Genomic DNA, 24,504 nt, shown 5'->3' with positions numbered 1-24,504 from the left:
AAATTTTTTTTCTAATTTTAAGAAAACCCGTATTTATATTTGGATTGTATAATATTTTATGTATTGGGTTTTATTTTGGATAAATGGGAGAAGAAAGGAAGGGAACAAAGAATAGAACCACACGCGGCTTTCCGTCGCTTAGCGGGAAGCACGTTTTAAACTAAAAATCATTTTTTCATAAAACTAATAATAACAACAACAAAAAAAAAAAAGGTCACAAAATCTTAACCGAATTCCTTCATAATATTCCACGTGTCACAATCCCACGCCTTCTCCTTCCCGCGAAATTTCCTCTCTCTCTCACACACTCTCGATCACTCCCCTCTCCCAATTCCCTATTTCCTCAATCTTCAACAAACCGCCACCGGAAAACTTCCCCATTCTCTCCGGCTACCGCCTCCTCCTCTATGTCCAAATCATCTCCCCCCGATCATGACCCCTCTCCCTCCGCCGCCAAGCTCCGCAAGATCCCTCCCATCCCTGTACGCCGCGATTTCAAATCCAACGCAGGAGACTCCGATTCCGATTCCGACAATGAACATGATCTTACGGAGGATCGTCCTCTTCAATCTGAAGATTCCTCCATCATTATGGCGTCATCTCTTGGATTGAATCACATTCGGACGAGGTCTGCTCCCTTGCCGCTACGGACCTCTGCTGTTGGCACGCCTTCCAATTTGGGAGATAATTCCAGAAAAAATGTCACCGAGGGGACCGATTCTGAGCCAAAAGTTTCCTCCACTGAACCAGGTATGTCGAATGTAGAATGTAGGTTGTTTAATATATGTATGTTTTGTTTCTTCTTGAGGCTCTGTTTCGGTGCGTGGATATGTAAGTTTGAGGATTGCCATTGTTTAATCCATGGATGACTATTTTTTTTTTTGAAATTTATTCGTATTTCGTTAGGTAGAAAAGTTCTTTGGAGTCAATCGAAATCGTTCAGACATCCGCCATCTGTGAATCATGATTTTGAGGTAATGATCTACATTTTATCTGTTTCCTCTTATTGTATCTGTATGTCATTTTGGGCGTCATAAAATCCGTACGAATGATGAAGTAGATTAGGTACGGAACATAGTAGTTTATCAATGGATGTTATTGTGTAGGGTAATCATGTAGCGTTTGGAAAGGAAATTCAGTCTCCACGGTTTCGTGCAATATTGCGTGTTACAAGTGGAAGAAGGAAGAGAACCCCTGATATCAAAAGCTTCTCTCACGAGCTCAATTCCAAGGGAGTTCGCCCTTTTCCACTTTGGAAACCTCGAGCACTTGGACATTTGGAAGTATGTTTTTCCTTCTAGTTCTCCTTTGTGCTAATAGCTGTTCTGTCTCTCCAGCTATGTTGAATGAACTTCTTCTTGCTTGCTTTAATTTTCAGGAAATCATGGTGGCTATCAGAGAAAAATTTGACAGATTGAAGGATGATGTTAATAACGAACTGGGCATTTTTGCTGGAGATCTCGTAGATTTACTTGACAAGACAGACCACTCTCAGCCTGAACTAAGAAAGGGTTTAGAGGACTTATTGGTGATGTCTCGGAAATGTGCAACAATATCACCTGCAGATTTCTGGGCGGAAGGTGAAGGGATTGTCCAAAGTCTAGATGACCGGCGGCAGGAGCTGTCATTGGGGGTTCTTAAGCAAGCCCACACCCGTATACTCTTCATCCTGACACGATGTACTCGGCTGATTCAGTTCCGAAAGGAGAGTGGTTATGAAGATGACCACATTTTGGGTTTTCATCAACTTAGTGATCTAGGAATTTATCCAGAGAAAATGAGGCAGCTCGAACAACTTAACTTTGGTGATCCATTGACTGTGAAAGAGGAAATTGAGCAGCAGCTAAATTTGGTTGGTAAGGATCAAGCCAGTCACATTGTGAAGCAAGATTTAGGTCGAAGTTTTAGCAATAGTGCTGGAAATGTTGAGCTGGATTCTGCTTTAAGTGTTGATTCATCTACAAGTGTGAGGATGGCATCCTGGAAAAAGCTACCGTCAGCAGCTGAGAAGAACCGGAAAGACTCTGACTCTACTGGAACACCTTCCAGGGATAAACTTGAACTGTTGCATGAAAATGAAGCTAAGACTGGGAGCAACAACCAATTAGATACCCCATCTAATCATGTTGCGCATTTGGAAGCACCTCCTAAAGAACAAAAACTATCTTGGGGAATATGGGGTTATCATCAAAATGCCACGTTTGAAAATTTGATGATTTGTCGGATTTGTGAGGTTGAGATTCCGACCATTCATGTTGAGGAACATTCTCGAATATGTACAATTGCTGATAGGTGTGATTTGAAAGGTTTAACTGTGAATGAGCGCCTCGACCGGGTTGCTACAGCTCTTGAAAAGATACTAGAGTCTTGGACGCCTAAAAGTACACCAAGAAGTAGTGATACTTCCTGCGGAAATTTTGATACCATTAAGGTTTCTACATCAAGTATGCAAGAAGAGGTTTTTGTGCTGTCATCTAAAGGAATAAATTCGTCATGTCAAAACTCTGAAGATCTGCTTGATTCCCTTCCTGTTACTGGCAACTCCTCCTTTATGGAAAGTCAGGATATTTTTCCTGATTCATCATACAATCGGCAATTTATTTTCACACCAGATCACAGTACAAAATCAACTTCAGCTGGAACTCTCACACCAAGATCACCTCTTTTAACGCCCAGATCCAGCCAGATTGAATTGTTGTTGCATGGGCGAAAAGCAATATCTGAACTTGAAAATTATCAGCAGGTAGTGTTTTCCCTGTATCCTATTTGTCCATTGACTTTGTTGAGCTTTCGAGGTATTATTATGAAGGATTTCTATCACTTGTTTAATTGGATGCTGAAAATCCATAAATGCATGGTATAACTCTAACCTCTAGACAAAGGTTGTGCTATATATTACGTTCCGTGGTTTGGCATACGTAGCGAATGCCACTTCTTATCATTATCTCATTATCATTCCACCTTACTGATGTGGGAATTTTGCATGAAATATGCAGAACTACTTTTAGTCTTTTTTAGTTTGTGAATTTTCCAAGAACTCATTCCTGTTAAATGTCTCAAATAACATGTGCGTGAAATAACAGATTTACAAATTATTGGATATTGTTCGTTCCATTGCAAATGTTAATAACTCTGGTTATGGTGCATTGGAGTCTATGCTTGATCGATTAGAGGACCTTAAATATGCAATCCAGGATAGGAAGGTGGATGCCCTTGTTGTGGAAACTTTTGGAAGGCGCATAGAGAAGCTATTGCAGTGAGTTGACTTATTTTGAATTTCAATTGCTGTACAAGACATTGTTTGTGGAAAAATACAAATCTGTCACTAGGCTACCGTTTTTTATCTTATTCTTGCATTATTGTGACCTACTCTGCATTTTTTATTTTTTTACCTTTAGTGATCGATATTACTCCCTTCTATTTCTTTGGCCACATCCTGATATTTCTGCATTTACAGGGAAAAATATGTACATTTTTGTGGGCAAATTGAAGATGATAAATTAGAATCTTCACATGGCATGGTTGATGAAGAGAGTTCAGTGGAAGATGATACTGTCCGTAGTTTGCGTGCAAGTCCTGTCAACAAATGCTCAAAAGATCGTACATCTATTGAAGATTTTGAAATAATTAAGCCAATTAGTAGAGGGGCATATGGCCGAGTTTTTCTTGCCAGAAAAAGAGCAACTGGAGACTTGTTTGCAATAAAGGTCCCTGTTCTAACAACTTTTAGATGGATGACAAATGAAGAAAGGAATATACATAACTTCATTCAGAAATTCTGTAATAAATATCACACTTACATGGCTAACGTGATCATTTACATGCTGATATTAGTGCTATAATGGTTTCCATACAATGACAGACTAGGCTATTATGAGCATAGTTTGAGCTGTCTGTTTACCTGTGCTTTTGAAAATTGGTTTTCATAGTCATTGAAATTGCTTTTCTGATGTTTTTTTTTAATCTGCTCATCAGGTTCTATTTTTACTTATCGCGACTTCACTTGCATTTTATATGAACAAGTTAAACATACAGTACGCTCACATCCTTTGTTTCTTAGAAATTAGTTAACTGTAAACTCAAAAGAGTCATGATATTTTTTACTACAGTATCTACTTTGTTGTGCCTACTTGTAATTGTTAAATGATTTATTTGAGTCTGCAAACTGTTATATATATATACATATTATGTTTCTTACCTACAGAAAAACTGTTTTATTTTTAAGATCAGTTTCCATACTAGTCAGTGAAACTATCTACCTTATCACCCTTTTTGTCTTTTAAGACATTGTAGTGATGTTGATCATACATCCGACCTGATAGCATGTACATTTTTTCTTTTGTTTCTTTTGACTCTTTGAAAATGTTGAAATAGATATTGAACCAAGTAACTATGCTGTTAAAGTCAATGGAGAATGATTTAGAATCAAAGTTAAAATTCTATCAAATTCATTAAATCTAGGGTCTTATTTTTGTTGTACTTTAACGTAAACAATCTGTCGTATGATACCTCAGGTTTTAAAGAAGGCTGATATGATTCGCAAGAATGCAGTTGAAAGTATTTTGGCTGAACGCAATATCCTTATCTCAGTTCGCAACCCTTTTGTGGTTAGTTGGTTCAACAATTAATTTATTTCTTAGGATGAATTGTATGTGAATGTTAATTTCTCATTTTTGTGAATGTATCATGAACAGGTCCGCTTTTTCTACTCTTTCACATGTAGGGAAAATCTGTATCTGGTCATGGAGTACTTAAATGGTGGTGATATTTATTCCTTACTGAGAAACCTAGGATGCTTAGACGAAGATATGGCTCGTATTTATATCGCTGAAATTGTAAGATAATGCTGTTACTTTTTCTTCTCCCCTTCATTTTCCTATACTAGCAATCTGTCATATCATTCATGCTTGTAGAGAAACGAGTTGTTTTAAAAATAAACTCATTACTACTACTCATCATGATTATCGTCATCGTCAGAAAACTGACTAGTTAATGCATGTTTTGATACTTTTCAGGTTCTAGCTTTGGAGTATTTGCACTCCTTAAATGTGATTCACAGAGACTTAAAGCCAGATAACTTATTGATTGGTCAAGATGGTCACATTAAGGTGTGAAAGCTTCAGTTTTAATTTCTCTTTCAATATTTTGTAACTTCATTGTTTCCCTGCTGTTAGTTTCTATGGCAAGAGTGTGAAAAGCTAGCAGCTGTTAAATTCTTATATTGAAGTTGAATCTTAGGCAAGTAATTCTGTTTATGTTATAGTTTTAAAATTATCCTCTCCAAATTTTGAAATACGATATTCTTTTAATATTCATATTTTAGAAGGCATTCTTTTTCATTGGAAGGAAAAACTTTCTCAATTCTACCAAGAAGTTATTTGAGGATTTTAGGCAGGTGTGTAATGGAGAAGGTTGGATAGGTTTCTATCAGGTCTTACGAAAGTTCCTGAAAATTTCCCTAGACCGATCCTTGTTGCACTTTTTTAGGAGCTTTTTATGGCAGATTGTAGGGATTAAGGATACATGGGTTGGAACCTTGAAGGAAGCTGTCCAACTCGGAGAAGACTGAAGTGGCTGCTTTATCCTAAACATTTTTGGTAGGTCTCTGATCGGCCTTCAATAGTGACTGTAAATATTCAACAGGGATAAAATTAGCAGGAATGCTTTGTAAATTAGTTGGGGAGAGCCTGGTTTTTGTTAAAAGCGGTATAGAAAATAGACACCAAGTTATGTGGAAACTTGAGTAATGGGAGAAAAACCATGATCTGACTTTCTTGTTAATTTCTCATATTAACAAAATATACAAAAGGAAAAATAAATAAACAACAAGCTTATGATAAAAAAGAAAAGTAAATTAGGGTAAATCCTTCCTTGGACCAAGCACACTAATTCCAACACTCCCCCTCAAGTTGGGATGTAGATATCAATGAGACCCAACTTGCTAATAGAAGAGTCAAAGTTTTGTTTAGCTTTGTTTAAAAAGCCCCTTGGTGAGAACATTAGCAACATGTTGGCTCAAGGGGATGTAAGGAATGCATATGCTACCATTGTCCAATCTTTCTTTAATGAAGTGTCGATCAATCTCCACATGTTTAGTTCTATTATGTTGAACTAGATTGTTGGCGATGCTAATAGCTGCCTTATTATCAAAGAATAATTTCATCGACACCTCGCAATCCTGATAAAGGTCAAGATATCTTTCTGAGGCCAAATTTCCTTTCGTATCCCTAAACTCAGGGCCTATACTCAGCTTCAGCACTGCTTTTGGCCACAACACTTGCTTCTTACTCCAGGTTACAAGATTGCTCATACAAAGGTACAGTTGCCGGAGGTGGATTTTCTGTCAACAATGGACTCTGCCAAGTCAGAATTAGTATAGGCCTCAATACTCTTTTGTCGGTCTTCCTAAACATCAACCCTTTTCCAGGAGTTGTTTTTAAGTACCTCAGGATTCTGTGAACTGCCTCCATGTGTTTCTCATAGGAAGTCTGCATAACTGGCTAACGTTACTCACAGCATAGGAGATATCTGGTCTAGTATGTGACAAGTAAATCAACTTTCCCACAAGGCACTGATATTTTTCTTTCTCAACTGGTACTTTATCACCTAAATTTCTCAGTTTACAGTTGAATTCAATAAGAGTATTAGCATGACGACATCTTAGCATACCTGTTTCAGTCAACAAATTAAGGATATACTTCCTTTGAGATAGGAAGATACCTTTTTTTGATCTAGCTACCTCCATCCCAAGGAAATACTTCAAATTCCCCAAGTCTTTAATTTCAAACTTATCACCCATCTTCTTTTCAGTTCGATGATTTCAGTGATGTCATCTCCAGATAAAACATTGTCATCAACATAAACAATCAACACGACGATCTTCCTCTTCCAAGTCTGCATTCAAGAATATATTCTTAACATCCAGCTGATATGAGGATCAATCTTTATTCACACCAACAGGTAACAAGACTCCAACGGTATTTAGTTTTCTAACTGAGGAAAAGTTTCAGAATAATTGCAACTAACCTAGTCTTGTGTCTGTCAAGAGTTCCATCTGCCTTGTATTTGAGTATGAACACTCATTTACATCCTACAGTTTTATGTTCCTTACGGAGAGTACGAACCTCCAAAGTCTTATTCTTTTCAAGAGTTCTCATCTCTTCCATAACAACAGTTTTCCACTCAGGACACTATAAAGCAATGTGGATAGTTTTAGGTATCATGGTGGAGTCAAGGCTGGTTGTGAAGGCTCTGAACTGTGGAGATAGGAAACATAGTTACAAATGGGGTCTTTTGTGTAGGACTTGGTACCTTTGCACATTGTACGCTATCATTCCTAGTATCCCATATTGTCTTTCTGCATAGGTCCATTTCTTGCAAGAGTAGAGAGAGTTTATTGAAGTAGGAGGTTACATGCAAAGTTCCTTGCTTCCATTAGAGCTAGTCTGATGCTTCGAGTAGAGTTTCTGAGTAGTGTCCCATAGATCCTTCACAATTGTTGCATATATCAAGGCTTGCCAATCTATAGTTCCATACTATTAATCAACAAGAACCGAATAAGAGAATCCTCCCCTCTCTAGAGATGTTCTTGAGCATCACCAAGCAGGGGCCGATGAGTCTCCCTTGTCAACAAACCGAAATGGTGATCCCTCAAGAAACATTTTTGCCGATTGAGACCATCAAAAGTAGTTCTGACCATTCAGCTTCTCCCATGGAAAAACACCGATAGATGGTGCTAGAGAGCTAGTTATATAATTTGAGGACAAAGTAGGGAGCGAAGTTTATCGGGTACTTGAAATACATCGGCAAGCAGGTTGGTTTGGATTGTGCTGAAGATTCTCGAACTTCAAACCCTGATTTCTTATGGAGTTGATTGATCCCGGTACCACGGATGTGCAACTGCTGTAGAGAATCAGAGGGCAGCGGCGTGTGAAAAACAATGACAGTCCGTAAACCGAGGTCAGCAGTGGCGCCAGGATGTGCAGCTGACCAAAAGGGTACTACGGCTGGACTCGGGAAAACAAGTGGGAGTAAGCCGGCTGAACGATGACTGCACGTGGGGATGCGCACTTGGCAGCGGCAGAACATGGGCGGACAGTAGAGGCGCATGCGGCTGGTTTCCTCCACTAGGCTGCGCGGGTTGACTCCAAGAGTGGGCCCATTGTGATCGTCGGCGTCTTTTGAAGCTGGTGGAGTAGCTTTTCCATGGCGGCGACGACGGCGGCATCCATGACAGCATTTATCCCGATGGCTGTCTCGTCTGTTACTGTTTGGGTTTTTGCTTGTCTGTTACTGTCTGTTACTGTCTCATCTTTTCAAGCAGCATTGTTTTTGCTTGTTACCTGTTAGAAACCTCTTCTCCTTTTTGTTACAGTTGACAGACTTTGGGCTCTCCAAGATTGGTCTTATCAATAGTACAGATGATTTCTCAGGTCCATCAGTCAGTGGACCTGATTCACTTGGAGACAATGGACCAGCATCTTTGTCAAAAAGAGAACACAGACAAAAGCAGTCGGTAGTCGGTACTCCAGATTATTTGGCTCCTGAGATACTTCTGGGCATTGGACATGGTCTGTAACTAATAGGGGCTTAGTATCCTTCTTACAATAGCTATTGTGAATTACTCTAAACGAAGCCTTATTATGTTATTATTTTTTCAACTTGTCTCCTGCAGGTGTAACTGCGGATTGGTGGTCTGTTGGAGTAATTCTTTTTGAGATGCTTGTAGGAATACCGCCGTTCAATGCAGAGAATCCACAGGTTGAATCTGCTACTAATATTCTTAACTATGTAGTGAACGGTGCATGCATTGTTTTATGAGGCTGATCATCTTTTTGAATGCGTAATTTTTCTTCTGAGTTAAATATAATTTTTTTTCTATTTAAATCAGGGCTTCTGAGAGAAGCCTAAATAATACACAAAATATTAAGTACCCTATTTGATAGCATATATGTGTGGTGCGATTGGGTTTTGAAAATTTAATACAGGGCTTTGTAGCTTTTGTTAAATTGGCTTACATTGGATAACTGCCCAACCTTATGATTGACCAAATGAGTTATTATTCGATTGCAGCAAATTTTTGATAATATCATTAACAGAGACATACCATGGCCCAAGGTGCCTGACGAGATGAGTTATGAAGCCCATGATTTGATTGACAAGTAAGATTCGTGGAAACCTTTTCTTTTATAGCAACATAGAAACATTTACCACTTCCCGTTTCCTTGCCGTCTCAAATGGTTGTTTGATTTTGGCTCTTCTATTTCTATAACAAGAAACAAAACTTTTCATCAATGAATGAAATCTTAAGAGAGAGTTCCAGAATTCAGTCTCCAAACTGTAGAAAGGAGGGAAAGCTAAAGATAGAGACTAAGAATTATCCCCGTGATTATACAAATATCATTCTGATGGTAGTTATAAGAAACTTAAGGAATGGTAACGGGAAGCTTTGATCTTGTTGAATTAAAAATATCTAACCCAATCAAGGAATTTATCTTAAAAAAAAAATTGATTTCTTTCCAACCAAATATGGAAGGAATTTCTTTGGAAGTCTTAATTCAACCTTTCTTTTCCTGGTAAGAGACACACCACAAAGGAGATGGTGAATAATTGGCTTTTAAACCTCACCGAAAATCCGGCTCGTATTAAATTGATTGAAAATGGTTCTCCTGCAATAATATGAATGTGGACAGTGAAGTAAGTAAAACATGAACCTGATCTCTTCTTCAGCATGCACAAAGGGACAAACTGAGGGAGATAACCCCATCGAAGGAGGTTTGATTTTACACATACTCAGACATAGGATAGTTTACTAGATCAAATAAATCTTAGGATCCTCCAAGAAAACGGTTGAAATTGCTCCTTTGACCATGATATAAAATGCAATTTATTTATTTTATATCAAAACTAATTTGAGTCTTATTTGTGGACCCCTTTTGTGCTAAACAAAATCAATTCGTTCTTTTCTTGTTAATATTTATTTTTTTGTCGACATGTTGGAGTAGATATGAGCCAAGATGTAGTAAACTCAACTGATTTACCCCTAGTCAAAGTTCTAATAAGATTAAGTGGTCCTGAATCAGGCACAATGCCATTTCATCCTCTAATATATATGTATATGTACATATACTTCCTACATTATATTGTTTTTGGGCTATTAGCTAATGAGGTGGATTTGACTCAACGAATCATATCAGAATTTACCCTAGGATTACTAAGCTGTGGTTTTTACCATGTTTTTGAGAGTATCAACTTCTATTTGAACCAAGTACCACAATCTATCTACCGTTTTCTGTAAATTGATGAAAGAAAGTGTGTTTTCAAGAACGATTTGAGTGCCTAGATTATGTTGTCTATGAATGCTCATGCACTATGTTTCAGATTGCTGACTGAAAATGCAGTTCAAAGACTGGGAGCTACTGGAGCCAGAGAGGTAATGTGCAATCCCTGGAAAAAAGCAGTTGTTTTGCTATGTAATTATGATTTATGAAATGAAATGACAGATTGCAACCATTTTCTTCTGTCAGGTGAAAGAGCATCCTTTCTTCAAAGATATTAACTGGGAAACCCTTGCAAGGCAGAAGGTATTCATCATTTTTGCATGAAACAAGTGGTTGTTGAATTTAAGAACCTGAAAGGAAGTTCTTATTTTTTTACTACAGGCCATGTTTATACCATCAGCAGAGCCACAGGATACAAGTTATTTCATGAGTCGTTATATATGGAATCCAGAAGATGAGGATTTCAATGGTGGAAGTGATTTTGATGATCATGATTTGACTGATACTTGCAGCAGTAGTTCATTCAGTAACCTACAAGATGAAGACGTAAGCTTGCATATAATAGTTTGCCTGCCCTGAATATATGCTCTCAATAAACGAAATAATTTCTGTTGTCCTTTATCTGGTATTTATCTATTGGAAGATCCATCAATAAGAATTACTACAACGTCTCAATAAAGCATCTGAGTAATAGCATGGCTTAGGCTATCTATCACCAATAAATATCATGTTCTAAGATAAAAATCCCCATCTTTGTTCGCTAGAAACCAGGATCATGTAATAAATTTGCATGGACGTGCAAATGTCATGTTTGACCAATGATACTTGCCCACATTGAAATCCCTGGATCATCAGTTGAGAATTAAAAGATACACAGTTTCATGGCCGTATGAATCTCTTAATCATATTTCTCTCCCTCTTTCCTTCAGTCCTATTTGGTTTAAAGTAAACACAACTTAGAATTATCCTATCGACACTGAAACAAAAGCGGATGTTCAAGATGGAAGATATAATGTCTGTTGTATGACGTGACTGTAGCTTTCAGTCTGATGAAGTGTTGCAATTGTATGCTCAAAGTACTGACAAGTAGCTTTAAATCTACGAAGCATTGCAATATTTAAATTGAAAGTGGATGCACACACTATTTCTTTTCTTCTCTTTTAAATCTATGTGAAGCCTTAGGACCCTGAGATTATTATATCCGTCGCGTTTTGATTGATTGGAATGTCATTGTAATACAGGCAGACGAATGTGGTAGTTTGACTGACTTCTGTACATCAGCCCTTGCTGTGAAGTACTCGTTCAGCAATTTCTCTTTCAAGGTAAGGCGTGCTGGGACTAGAAATTTTCTTTTTTACATGGAAGATATTTGCACCGTATATTTCATTCAAACTAGGGAAGAGAAGAATTATGTTTTTGTAAAAAAAATCCACCATTCTCGCTAATATTGGAAGTGCACTTCACAAGGTAATATAAACTTTTAGAATGTTTTGTTAAAGAAAACAAACGATAAATAAATAAATAAATCTTTTAGAATGCTGAGAAATAGCAGAGAATAATAATCAACGGAATCCAAATGGTTTCTCAGAAATTCAGCTGTTGTAATAGTTTATTTCTCTTTTACTCCACGTCCATAAAATTTCCACTTTCAAATTATTTGTTTGTTGATAGAAAAATCCCTAATGCCTTGAATTCATGATTTTACTCTTTCTTATCTAATAGATTCTTGTTTGTTAGGTTAGTCCCTGTTTGGCTCCATTTGGACGATTATTTTTGTAGGTTTTTTTTTTTAATATATATATATATATATATATATATATATATATATTTTGATTGATCAATATCGGACCTCTTGTATGCTTCTATTTTTTTCTCACCCAAAGATTGATTTTTTCAATTAAAAAAAGGGATCAAAGACCTAAGTGCATTCAGTTGCTGAAGTGAACCCTTTGATTTTTTTCCCCTTGCATATTATGTGATTCTAGTTGTTCAATTTCACGTAAACCTTTCTTTGAATTCCTTTAAACGTTTATATGCTTCGCCTTCTCTTATCTTTGACTGTTTAATTTAATTTTGTGTTTCACGTATTGATTTAATTTTTTAACTTTTTTATGAGCCAGCAAGAAACTGATCATCAGTTGTATTTTCACATTACCTTTTTATATCTAAAATCAAACGACAAACTTTTATAAGGTCTTGTCAGTTCAAAGGTACTAACTTGAACAAGGACCAAAAGCCAAAAGAAATTTGGGTATAAATTTAAATTAATTCTATGATTATATATATATATATATATATATGTTTATGATGCAGCAACTTCATTGTTTTGCAGAATTTATCGCAACTGGCTTCCATCAACTACGATTTGGTTGTGAAGAGCAGTCAAAATTCACCAGATGTATCAAAACCATCCGTTCCTTGAAGCTATATTTTCATCATACCAACAATTGGTAAGAACTGAAGAAAAACTTGCCACAACTTTTGAAACTTATTTTGTTTTATTGCATACATATAGCTCAGCTCTGGTGAGGCTTTTAACCCTTTTTTTTATTATTATTATTATTGTCATGAGCCCACACATTTATATAGCTTTTTTTTTTTTTTTGGAAAAATGTAAATTAAAATTATCTTATTCCATTTTCAGAATTGTGTATATATATATATATATATATTATACTTCTTAGTTTAAATTGGAGAGACGTGTTTTCATGACTCAACTTTGAAGTGTATTTTTTTTGAAGCGGTTAGTAATTTCAACTTTTAGTACAAATTATGTTTTGTATCCAATGGTTGATAATCAATTTCTCGGATTAACTATCAAAATATTTGCAATATATATATATATATATATATATATATATATATATATATATATATATGTCCTTATTGGTTTCAGTCTCTTGTGAAGATTGAAATTTCATGAATCAATTCCACATCTGAAGACACCTAAGTAGGAGAAACAAAGAGCGATGGGAAAAGATTTATTTTGCTTGTTTGGTTAAATTCAGTCTTTTCAAAAGACAACGATTTCTTTGTCTGTTTTGTTTTATTTATTTTTTTGATCTTTCATATTTTATCTTTTATTTTAACAAATTAACAACCATAGTTTTAGGTATTCAAAAGAAAAAGAAAAAACTAACTTTCTAGTGATGAAATTATTTTAAGTCACAAAATTATAGAAAACATTTACAAACATAACAAAATATTACTTTCTAGACCATGATATTCTCAAATAAACATATATATATCAATGTTAGCAATAGGTGTCTATTTGGGTTTATTGTAATTTATTACAAATATAAAGTAAAATTTTATTATTTTTACAGATAAATTGGCTTCATCTGTTATATTTGAAAACATCCTAAAGTTAAAAATGAGAATCAAACTTAAAACAAATAATTTTCTTTACAAGATAAGTTGGAAAAAAAAATAGCCTATAATAAAATGAATTGATTTCTACAAGGAAGTAAAATCCCTAAACCAACCCTTTTTATTTTACAGAAAACAAAAATTCTAAACTTGTGAAATATTTTTCAAATGTATGGAAGTATATATATATATATATATATATATATATATATATATATATATATATATATATATATATATATATTATAGACATCATGCTTGAAATAATGCAATGTGTTCAACTCTCGCACTCTTTCCTCTTTCATCTTTACAAAATTGACATATAATCAACTTGTGAATTTAGGGGGAAAATTGTCCTGAGCAAAAGTATATAATTTGTGAACTCTAAACTTCCTCTCATAAATAGTAATAATAATCATAATAACATAATTGTTGCATATAAAATGTTGATGTAAGGTTAACGTAATTACACCTAAATTACCCATTTGAGTATCTTAAATCTTAATCTTTAATTTTGCATTTAACGAAGCTTTAAACAATAATATGTGATGATTTATAAATTGACAGCATTTAAGTTTATATAATTTTGTGGCCGATAAATTACTAAAAATATATTAGAATTTTCATTTTAAAATGATGGTTTTCATCGAGTTATAAAGAAACCCAAAGAGTGAGATTATAGGGTTTGGGTTTAAGTATAGACCGTTTATTAGCAACACCCTTTGTTTTTCCTTTTTGGTTAATTTTGTCATATTCCAATCTCACATCACACTATTTTATTAATTATAAATTATTTTATAAACTTATTTTTATTAATCAAATAACAAAATATTAAAACTATTTATAAAATACGTTGAGTTTATAAAATTCTTTATAACTTATTTTAATTTTAATTTTTCTATTTAGTAAATAGTTTCATTTTTCTTTTAAGATAATTTCCTTGTTTTTTAAAATTCATTTTTAGAATAGAAAAAACTTCTCTATTTATCTATCTAACCTATGTAGATGTATCAACCGACGTCTGTAACAAACCCCAGAAAGTTAGTCATTTTTTAAATATTTCAGGTTTGTCCTTCCATCTTTTTTTTTCTTCTTCCTCTTGCGATTTCTTTCATCGTCTTTTTTCTTTTCCTTTCCTTTTTTTCTGCGATTTCTTTCCCTAATTTTTCTTATTTTTCAATTTTTTTTACGTCGTTAAATCTTTCCATCGTCTTTCTTCTTTCCTGATTTTGTGATTTCTTTCAATGTCTATTCTTCTTTTTTTATTCTTTTTTTTACATCATTTAATATTTTCTTAGTCTTTCTTCTTTTATGATTCTTTTTTACGTCGTTTAATCTTTACATCGTCTTTCTTCTTTTCCTTTTTTTTTTCCATGATTTCTTTCCATTAGCTTTCTTCTTTTCCTCTTCTTTATTTACGTCGTTTGAATTTGGATAACTAAATCTAAACGACCGTGTACAAAAAAATAGCAAATTTAAGAATTTGTGTATAAAAAATCTTGAAAAAAATCTTTCAGATTGGAATAGTTAAATGTAAACGATCGTGTACGAAAAGGATTAAAAAAATCACTTAGTCAAATCTAAACGATCGTGTAAACAAATCTAAACGATCGTATAAAAAAAATAAACGATCGTGTAGTAAAAGAATTTAAAAAAATCGTTTAGCAAAATCTAAACGATCGTATAAAAAAAATAAATGATCGTGTAGTAAAAGAATTTCGTTTGGTTAAATCAAAACGATCGTGTACCAAGATTTGAAAAAAAAAAAAGTTTAGATTTGGGTCCCCAAATCTAAACGATTAAATCTAAATAATCGTGTAACCAAATTTAAACATAACAAAATTAAACGATCGTGTAACAAAATTAAAAGATAGAATTGAAAAAATAAATTGCAACCGTATCTAAACGATCGTGTACCAAACAATAGCCAAATCCAAATCTATGACAAATATATTATTCGCATTATTGATGATGTAGTTGACAGAAAATTTTTGGTATTTTACACGGTGGGCCTCTGGGCTTTTTTTATTTTCAGAATTGTTCTGTATAGTGTAAATACTTTGCCGCTTTTTTATATTTTTGAAAAGATCCCTAAAAAGAATTACCATTAACTTTTAAAAACGAAAATCACGTAAATACCATTAAATAAAGGAAAATTTTCATAAATATAACAAACTACTAAAATATTTACGACCTGTGTAACAAAGCCCATAAAGTTAGCTATTTTTTAGATATTTCAGGTTTACCTTTCGGCTTTTCTTCTCGCTGCAATTTTTTTCTATCGTATGTCTTTCTTCCTTTCCTCTTTTTAATTTCTTTACAGATTTCTTTCTTCTTTTTCACTTCTTTTTTTGTTTCTTTCCATCTTCTTTCTTCTTTTTCTCTTCTTTTTACGTCGTTTAGATTCTAGGATAACCAAATCGTGTATCTTTTTACGTCGTTTAGATTAGGGTAACCAATTCGATCATGTATAAAGAATGTTGAAAAAATCGTTTAGTGTAAAAATACAAATAATTGTGTACCAAAGAATCTTGAAAAAATAAACGACCGTGTACCCAATTTTGAAAAAAAAATCATTTAAATTTGGGGTAGTCGGGTTGACGGACATTTTTGGTATTTTCCACAATAGACCTGTGGATTTTTTTCGTTTTCGAAATTATTCTATACAGTATAAATATTTTGCCACCTTATTATATTTTTTTATAAAACCCCTTAAATAAAATTCCCTCTACTAAACGAGTATTATTATTCTCCTAAGAATAACGTTTATTGTTGTATATACAATATAATATTCCATCACATATTTTTAAATTCTTAAAAACGTTGAATTAGACAAAATAATGAAAGTTTATAAACTTTGACACGTAAAAATTAAAATTGAAAAAAAAAATTAAGAAAGCTTTCTATATATCTATATAACCAATGTGTTTCTAAAATCTCATTTCTTGGACTACAATAATTTGTATCTAACACAAATTTCAAAAATTGAAAATAATTAAAAATGTTAGATTCAAAATTGAACCTGAAAAGATTTAGGGACACATTAACACAAACTTTTAAGTTCTACAACGTCATATTAATAGTGAAGTTTAAAGTTATACCAAACTAACTTCAACATCAAATCAACTAAAAAAATTGAAAAACAAGAAACAAGAAAAAAAACCACCACCTAATTTATTGAATGAATAGTCTTATCAATTTGAATTGACTCCTCATTTTTTGTTTTATTATTATTATCAATGCCCTTTTAATATATATATTTTTTTTTTGTATTATTCATTAATTTCATTGAAGGATTCTTCTATGTACATTTACACACATCCAACCATATTGTTAACATCAATCCAAATCTCAGAAAAAAAGAAAAAAAAAAGAGAGAAAAAGAAATTAAATAAGTTCTCAAACATTTTCTAAACAATAACAATAAATCTTTTGAAATTTCCAATCTTTATGATTTAATTAGATGAGTATGTAGTGAAGTGAAATGTTGAATTATTTTTATCAGTTTTTTTCTGCTATGCCCACCAGTCTGTTAAAATCCCCCAAAGAACTCAACTCAAAATCCTCATCTCCAAGCTCTTTGTAGTAATCCAACAACCGATTCAAGCTATCCTCTGAAGAATACAATCCGAAATCGCTGTAGATTTCAGTTCCCCATGTTGGGAAATTCCACCATGATTCATCTTGATCAAGAGCTTCCATCCAAATATGGTTGCTTAATGGCTGTTCTTTCGCATTGCTATTTGCTTCTGATAATGGAGTCGTTATGGCTACTGAGGAATCAGTTGAGCTTCCTTGGCTGCTGCTCTCCGTTTGTTGCTTTTTTAGAGGTTGGTGTGTTACTGGATCTATACCCATCTTTATTAGCTTCTTCTTGATGTGGGTGTTCCAGTGATTCTTTATTTCGTTGTCTGTTCTTCCCGGTAATTTCGCCGCAATCTTTGACCACCTAAAACATCAAAAACATTCCTTAGAAATGAAACAAATGGACGAAGAAGGTAGTCAATTATGAACATGAATGAATTCTTTGATCTTCAAGCAAAGAAGTGCAATATATAATGTTGGCTAGAGAGTAATTATACCGAGAAACATGCAATCTCATCGAGGACTAACTAACTAAGGTCTTGTTATATATTTCTAAACACTCTATTGTTCGTCTCTCCTCGAAGATCACAAAAACACACATGCTATCAAACCACGAGAGAATTACCTGTTGCCAAGATGAGCATGGAGGTCAATGACGAGTTGTTCTTCGGTTTCATCGAGGAGGCCACGTTTCAAGTCGGGACGGAGATAGTTAGTCCATCGAAGACGACAACTTTTGCCACAACGTCGGAGGCCGGCGAGCTTGGGGACAGCCCTCCAACAACAATGGCCATAGGTGAGGATGAAAGTGACAAGCTTCTTGTCTTCTTCAGCAGTCCATGGGCCTTTCTTGACACCAAGTTTGTCACAACAAGGTTGCCTTCCCATCGATCACTTTTACAAACTCCAAAAGTATATAGAGAGAGAGCCCTTTAATTCAAAGTTGTAAGTGTGACCCCAAAAAGCACCCACTTCACCCACCTTTTTATACCTCTAAGTGGAGTGGTTTTACTTTCTCACATACCCCCTTGTGTACTCTTTGTGGCATGTGCTATACATGTGTGTGAAAGACAAAAACAAGAACCCTAAAAAACTCAACCTCCCTTCATTTCCTTCTCACAACAAAAAGCCTAAAATACTTTTAATTTGTTGGGAAAATGAAGGCTTAATGGTAACTTAGCATTTAAAAAGTTTACCTTTCTTTTTTTTTTTTTTATTAGTAGATGAAGACAACTTTTACCTACTTAATAATAATATTAGTTTCACCTTAAGTTAATTTCGAGTTTTGAATTTTTTAACTTAATCTATTTGTTTTTGTTTTTTTTACTCTAATTGAAACTTAGTCATATATATAATTTTAGTTTTTTTTTTCAATATAAATGAATTCATATTTGTTTGGTTGAGTAAAGATGTATATCACATTAAAGTGAAAAGAAACAAATTTGATTCACTAAATTAATATAAGGGAGGTTTGTGTAGTTTTGTAGTTGGAAAAAAAAGGAAAAAGTCACATAGAATGTAGTTAGTTTTTTTTTTAAAAAAATATGATAGCTTTGTCCCATTGCTCAAATCCTAACTAATTTTTGTTACACACATTTAATAAAAATATTTATTCAATTTTATTTTTTTCTATGTAAATTCTATGTTTTAAATAAAAGGCAAATCAATCTCATCAATAGAATTATTGCGAAATTTTCGATTGTCAATTATCGTTAATATCTAAAATTTTGCTATATTCATAAATATGCCTTTTTAAAATATATATATATATATAACTAAAATTTAATGTAGAAAGAAAAAAAAAAAGAGAAAATGGAAATAAAAGAGAAAGATAGAGAGAAAAAAAAGTGAAAAAAAAAAGAGTCATAAAAGAGGGATGGGAATAAGGTCACGCAAAGGCAACTCTCTAAGAGGTCGCTTTCGTATATTTCATTGAAAGACTATGAATTCATTTCCTTCTCCCCTTTCTCCCGCTGCTCCCCCTCTGTTCTCTCCTCTTTTTTACCTTTTCATTCCTCTAATACTTTTTTTTTTTTTTTTTATTTTTTTCTATTTTTTCACATTTTATTATATTTTTAAAAATATTTTATGTTGAACTAATATTAGTGAGAATTTCTTTTAATATATTTTCAAAATAGAATTTTTTTTTAAAAAAAGAAAATTAAACCATTATCGCATCTAATTGAGATATATTCGGTGGACATGAAAGTATGATTAGAAAAAGTTTAAAAAATTACTGAGAAGTTAATGGATTGGTTGCAAAAAGCATTTAAGATAATTATTGGGTTGATTAGTCTAATTGATTCAATATATTTCTTCAAACAAAAACAAAAATTGATTCAATAAATAAGCCCACGAATTAGTCTCCTAATTGATTATATTTCTTTGAAACTATTTGGTATTTACTTTTACTTTTTGAAAATATATGTTTTTTTTTCACTGTACTCACAATCTTGGTTTTCAAATTTTCTATAACATTTGAATTCTTAATTAATTATACAAAAAGTTAAATTTTCTTTTTTTCTTTTTTTCTTTTTTTAATTTTTAAAACAAGGTGGCTTTGGTTATGGAAGTAGATTAAAAGACATGAAAATTTATGGGGTTATAAAACATAAAAACTATTTAACCGACCCTTAATTGAAATTTGAGTGAGGATAATGGATAATAATTTTAGGGATAATAATTAAATGTATAATAATATTTTTAAAAAATTGCAAATGTAGCAAGAACAATCAATGATAGATCAATACCTACTATTTCTGTCATTAGTAGATTATTTCAAACTTTGTACTATATTTGTAATTTTTCTAAAATGTTGCTATATGTGCAATGTTGTTTGGTAAATGTGATAATTTGTTAATTTATGTAAAATCAATTTTCAATTTGCTCTTATATGTCTGAAATCGTGAATTAACAACAACATATAGTAGTAGTACAAGTGACAAGTTTGAGTTGTCGAGCGATAGGGAAGTATGGAAGGTTAGCTCACTAAAGCTCTTTTTTGGTTAATTAAAGTGGTAGATGAGGGAAAGGGGGTTTTGTGTGGAAAGATAGGTAAAAGATGCATGAAAGTGAAAGGTAGAAATGCACTTAATTAGGAAGCTCTCTATCTCAATGCATGGAATGAGCAAATGGATTGGAATATAATTGCTCATTGCTTGATACTCAATCCAAGTCTCTTAAATGACTAATGCTTGTATGTCTTGCTCAATTGATCGAAACCACGACCAATGATTCTTATAGCCTAATTAGCTAAACATGCCAAGTCGAATCAAAATCTAACATGCTTTACCAATTGCATTAAGATCTTGAGATTATGTTAGGATGAAAATATTTAGTTTCTATCGCCTAACTAAATATTTCAATATGGTTCTACTCTAGGATGATAGGAGCAATTCACATTGTCGTCGATTACAAGATGCAATCCTTACTAACTTAGTGCTTCTTAAGGATTCATTATTGTTAATTTCATATCACATATTAGTATATTATCCTAAGCATTCAATCTCATCACCCTTTCAATTTTTCGGACATTCAAGCTCATGAAGTTGCATAATCAATTGAGAGAAGAGGGATAAAAAAGCTATAAGATTGTGTTATATTAATCAATATCAGTCGATGTTCCAATACATTAGACTAGAATCCTAAATTCATTTTCTCATTATCATGATGGAATTATCCTAAAATAATTGTCCCTAAATAAGTACATGAAAAGGAGAAGAAATATAAAAAGTTACAAATGATAGATAAAAGGTAGACTAGAAGATGTTGAAGATGCCATAGGAAGTCTTCGAACGAACACCTCGAGCTTCATCGTCATTGAGGTTCCGTTTAACTTTTCATGAGTGCCAACAGGTAAGCTGAGACATCCCCAACTCAAAATCTCATTATCCTCCTAAACCCTAAAATTAAAGGATATTTTTAGGGAAAATAGCAGGGCATCATGGCGCTTGACACATTTTGCCGAAACGTAGCAAACGCGCCTAGCACTGCATGTCAGAGATGGGAATGCAGGAGCGCTACAATGTTTCACCTTGATATATGCTTCTGGAAAAAGTGCCAGGTAGGGCACTGGGTGAGCGTCACGGTGCTTGCGTCTATCTCTTTAAGGTAGCTCCATTTTCGCCGATTTTCTTGCTAACTCTTCTCTTTGATATTGTCAAAATCATCCTAAGTCGTCCAAAGGTATCAATTACTTGTTAACCTATCTAAACACTCAGGTAAAGCATTAAATACATAAAACTAGCATGATTTAGATGAAAGAGAATAAACTGATATTTCGAGGAGCTATCAGATAACAAATATCAATAAATCTCATTAATTTATGAAATCCATTCAAATTATATTTATCTTAAAGTTAAACACACAAAACAAACATAGTTGTTTGTTCTTTTTTTTTTTGAACTTTTCTATGTGGCAATATAACCAAAATTGTTGATTTAAGATAATTTTCTTAGAAATTAGGGCCAAATGAAAAGGATGCAAAGGGAAGTAGTGGAGGTGGGAGTGAAGCTCTCTCTCTTGTCATTTTCATGATTTCATTTTGGAAAAATACCCTCAACCATAAAATAATAACACTTTACGAATCCTTCTTTTAATTTTGTCCTTTTTATTTCTTTCTTTTATTGAAGGTTTCTCACTCTTTCTTTGCTTCCGTTACCATTTCCTCATGCTGACGTCTCACTTATTTCTAAACATAAAAGCTTTGGAAGTAATTAATGAAATTTGTAGATTGAAATTTCTATCACAAATTTTTATGACTTCCAACGACTTCATTTGTTACTCCTTAACTTTTTTTTTTTCTTCTTTCGTATAAATACACACCGCTATGTTCAACTAATTAGAGTGAGCATCGAGTGATCGAAATTTGTTTTTCTGTAATCTGTCGTCAAACTATTTATAGTCGATTTAATAAATATTTAAATTGATTTCAATCATAAAGAGTATTCATTTTCCTTAAATTTAATAAATTATTCTCGAGCTTCTTAAACCAACCTTATCTAACATACATTTTCCTTAAATTATATAAGACTTTTTAAACTTGTCCTCGATCTTAAAAAAAACAATTTTGTTGGTATGTTTTAAAATTACTCTACAAATATGTTCTTTTATGTCAAATAAAGTTTAATAATTTGATAAATGTATGAAAAAAAGTGTAAAATTAAAGATGGAATTGATTTTTGAGGTAATAAAAATAGATTTGAGTGTGGTTTCAAACATATATATTTTAAATTCAGTCAATGAGTTGAGATAAAATTTTGGAGTATGCTAATTAATTACTTTTATGTGTTTGCTTCCCCAATCAATCAATGGTCCATAACACTTTGAATTTGAATATCTAATAACTCCCAACATAAATAGCAAAAGGAAATAAAAGAAAAATGCTTTTTCAAAATATATATATATATATATATATATATATAAAAGAAAGCTACTTTTTTGGAGGTTTGTTTGAAATAAAATAGAAAAACCATTTTGCCACATAAAGTAATTTTTTGAGTGCAAAGGCAGCCATAGTCAAATCCATGAGTTATTCATTTGGAACTAAAATATACAATATTCATTCATACTTTTCTTTTTAATTTAAAACTTTATCAAACATGTGATGATTATAGAAACAATCCAATATATATATATATATATATATATATATATATATATATATATAATATGAACGCTTTTGTATTTGATAATAATGATGATGATTGGATAATTGATAAAAATAGCTAAAACGTGTTTTTTATTTGGGAAACAAATTTTGAGAACCAATATGAGTTCAATTTAATTAGTAAGAGGTCTTAGGTTCAAATCTCTCTCTCCGAAAGTCATTTACTAAGAAAGCAAACTTTGAAAAACATAATAAGATTTTCTTTTTTAAAGAAAAAATTGAGAGCTAAAAGTACCAAAATGTCCTTTATTCTTCAAACTTTGAGACTGGTTTTAATTAATCACTTTCACTTCTTTCTCGATGATTAAGAACTTTTTTTTTTTGAGGAAATAATAATTGCAACTATATCTAAGATATTTATAGATATAATACAAAACAAAAAAAAAATATATAAATATGATAAAATTTAGATTCAATTCTCTCGAAGTCTATAGACAATAAAGCACATCACTAGTAAAAATGTTGTCATGCATTTAATTGTTTTTTTTTTTTCCTAAAAATGCTATCCAAAGAAGTTTTCCTTTTAAAAACATAAATAAAAAATCATTGTATTCCATCTAATTACAATCAAAATAATTTCAGCCGAAACTAGCTAAGATTTTTTTAAATCCCAATCCTAATTGATCGAGTTCATTAATTTTTGTAGGGATACCATTTGATGATGAATTTCAACCATTCCAAACCCACCAAAATTTTCTTCTTGAATGAAATCATGAAACCCAGCTAGGTTGCATACTTCTCGATTAGGATTCATTGGTTTTTTAAAAAATTATACTTTTAACAATTCCATTTTTAAATATAGCAAAATGAGTTAATTTATTTACAAATATAGCAAAATAAAACTAACATATTTGTAAATATAACAAAATGTGATTGATATCAATAATAGATCAAAATGGTAAACATTAACAAACAATAATAGATAATAATAATAATAATCTTATAGACAATAAACATTTTACTATATTTAAAAGTATTTTCAACAATTTTATCGTGTAAACCATTTTGCTTTATTTATTATAAAAAAAATGAATGAAAATTGGTTTATGAACTTTTATTTTCCATAGTTACTTTTTAAAAGATATTGTTTCCTTTTAGTTTTTAATTAATAAACTTTTTCCCTCATAATTTTTTTTCGATGTTGAACACAAATGGTTATCATGGGACCTAAAAATTATATTTTTAAAATGGGAAAGACATTTTGGTCCATACTTATCAATCATCAATTATTATTCTGTTTTAGTGAGATAACTACAAAATTAAATAATAATTAACAGTAAGAAAAATAATAGAGAATTTTACATGTAAATTTAGTGGGAAATTTTATATTGTTATTGTATTAAATTAAATTATTTGGAGCCAAAGGTATTGCTTTTCTATTTTAATTTATGGCCAATTTGCAAGATGAGAAAAAAAATAAATGGAAAATTGTCAAAAATAAAAAAAAATATTTATCATAATAGAGGATGTAAATAGTTTTTTTTTTTTTTTCTATTTTTGAAAAACTTCGAAAGAAAATCTAAAATATGCAAATCTAGCTAAGTACGTATATGTATATATGTTTTTGCTTTTTATTCCACTTTTTTTACTTTCATTTGTGTA

General features: G+C 32.3%; 2 protein-coding genes and 1 long non-coding RNA gene across 3 annotated transcripts; 1 reads left to right on the top strand and 2 right to left on the bottom strand.

The window, feature by feature from the left end:
* The first annotated feature begins 255 nt into the window (after positions 1-255).
* LOC103504662 (probable serine/threonine protein kinase IRE) lies at positions 256-13,050 on the top strand. Its single transcript, XM_008469044.3, has 17 exons — positions 256-750; positions 907-974; positions 1,107-1,283; positions 1,379-2,743; positions 3,084-3,256; positions 3,458-3,707; positions 4,515-4,607; positions 4,695-4,835; positions 5,016-5,108; positions 8,375-8,570; positions 8,675-8,760; positions 9,073-9,161; positions 10,381-10,432; positions 10,527-10,583; positions 10,662-10,826; positions 11,522-11,602; positions 12,613-13,050. Exons 1-17 carry the CDS (start codon positions 408-410, stop codon positions 12,700-12,702), a joined length of 3,519 nt encoding a protein of 1,172 aa, XP_008467266.1. The 5' UTR covers positions 256-407; the 3' UTR covers positions 12,703-13,050.
* On the bottom strand, positions 5,767-8,419 carry LOC127150926 (uncharacterized). The gene is made up of 2 exons (XR_007823513.1): positions 7,027-8,419; positions 5,767-6,894 (listed from the first exon to the last, which is right to left on the bottom strand). It is a non-coding gene; the product is annotated as an uncharacterized LOC127150926 (long non-coding RNA).
* A 4,029-nt stretch (positions 13,051-17,079) lies between the features above and the next one.
* Positions 17,080-18,325, bottom strand: LOC103504661 (MYB-like transcription factor ODO1). Its single transcript, XM_008469043.3, has 2 exons — positions 17,860-18,325; positions 17,080-17,598 (listed from the first exon to the last, which is right to left on the bottom strand). Exons 1-2 carry the CDS (start codon positions 18,120-18,122, stop codon positions 17,151-17,153), a joined length of 711 nt encoding a protein of 236 aa, XP_008467265.1. The 5' UTR covers positions 18,123-18,325; the 3' UTR covers positions 17,080-17,150.
* Between the last annotated feature and the right edge of the window lie 6,179 nt (positions 18,326-24,504).

Source organism: Cucumis melo, chromosome 9, assembly GCF_025177605.1.
Source record: "Cucumis melo cultivar AY chromosome 9, USDA_Cmelo_AY_1.0, whole genome shotgun sequence".
NCBI classification, from domain to species: Eukaryota; Viridiplantae; Streptophyta; class Magnoliopsida; order Cucurbitales; family Cucurbitaceae; genus Cucumis; species Cucumis melo.
Note: the sequence above shows the minus strand (reverse complement) of the source record. Positions and strands in the feature narration are given on the sequence as shown.

Excerpts from the sequence above, each read along its gene's own strand:
- LOC103504661 (XM_008469043.3), bottom strand. The coding sequence starts at position 18,122 with ATGGGAAGGCAACCTTGTTGTGACAAACTTGGTGTCAAGAAAGGCCCA. Across the intron at positions 17,599-17,859 it reads CATGCTCATCTTGGCAACAG|GTGGTCAAAGATTGCGGCGA; the intron begins GTAATTCTCTCG and ends TTGATGTTTTAG.
- LOC103504662 (XM_008469044.3), top strand. The coding sequence starts at position 408 with ATGTCCAAATCATCTCCCCCCGATCATGACCCCTCTCCCTCCGCCGCC. Across the intron at positions 2,744-3,083 it reads AACTTGAAAATTATCAGCAG|ATTTACAAATTATTGGATAT; the intron begins GTAGTGTTTTCC and ends GTGAAATAACAG. Across the intron at positions 9,162-10,380 it reads GCCCATGATTTGATTGACAA|ATTGCTGACTGAAAATGCAG; the intron begins GTAAGATTCGTG and ends ACTATGTTTCAG.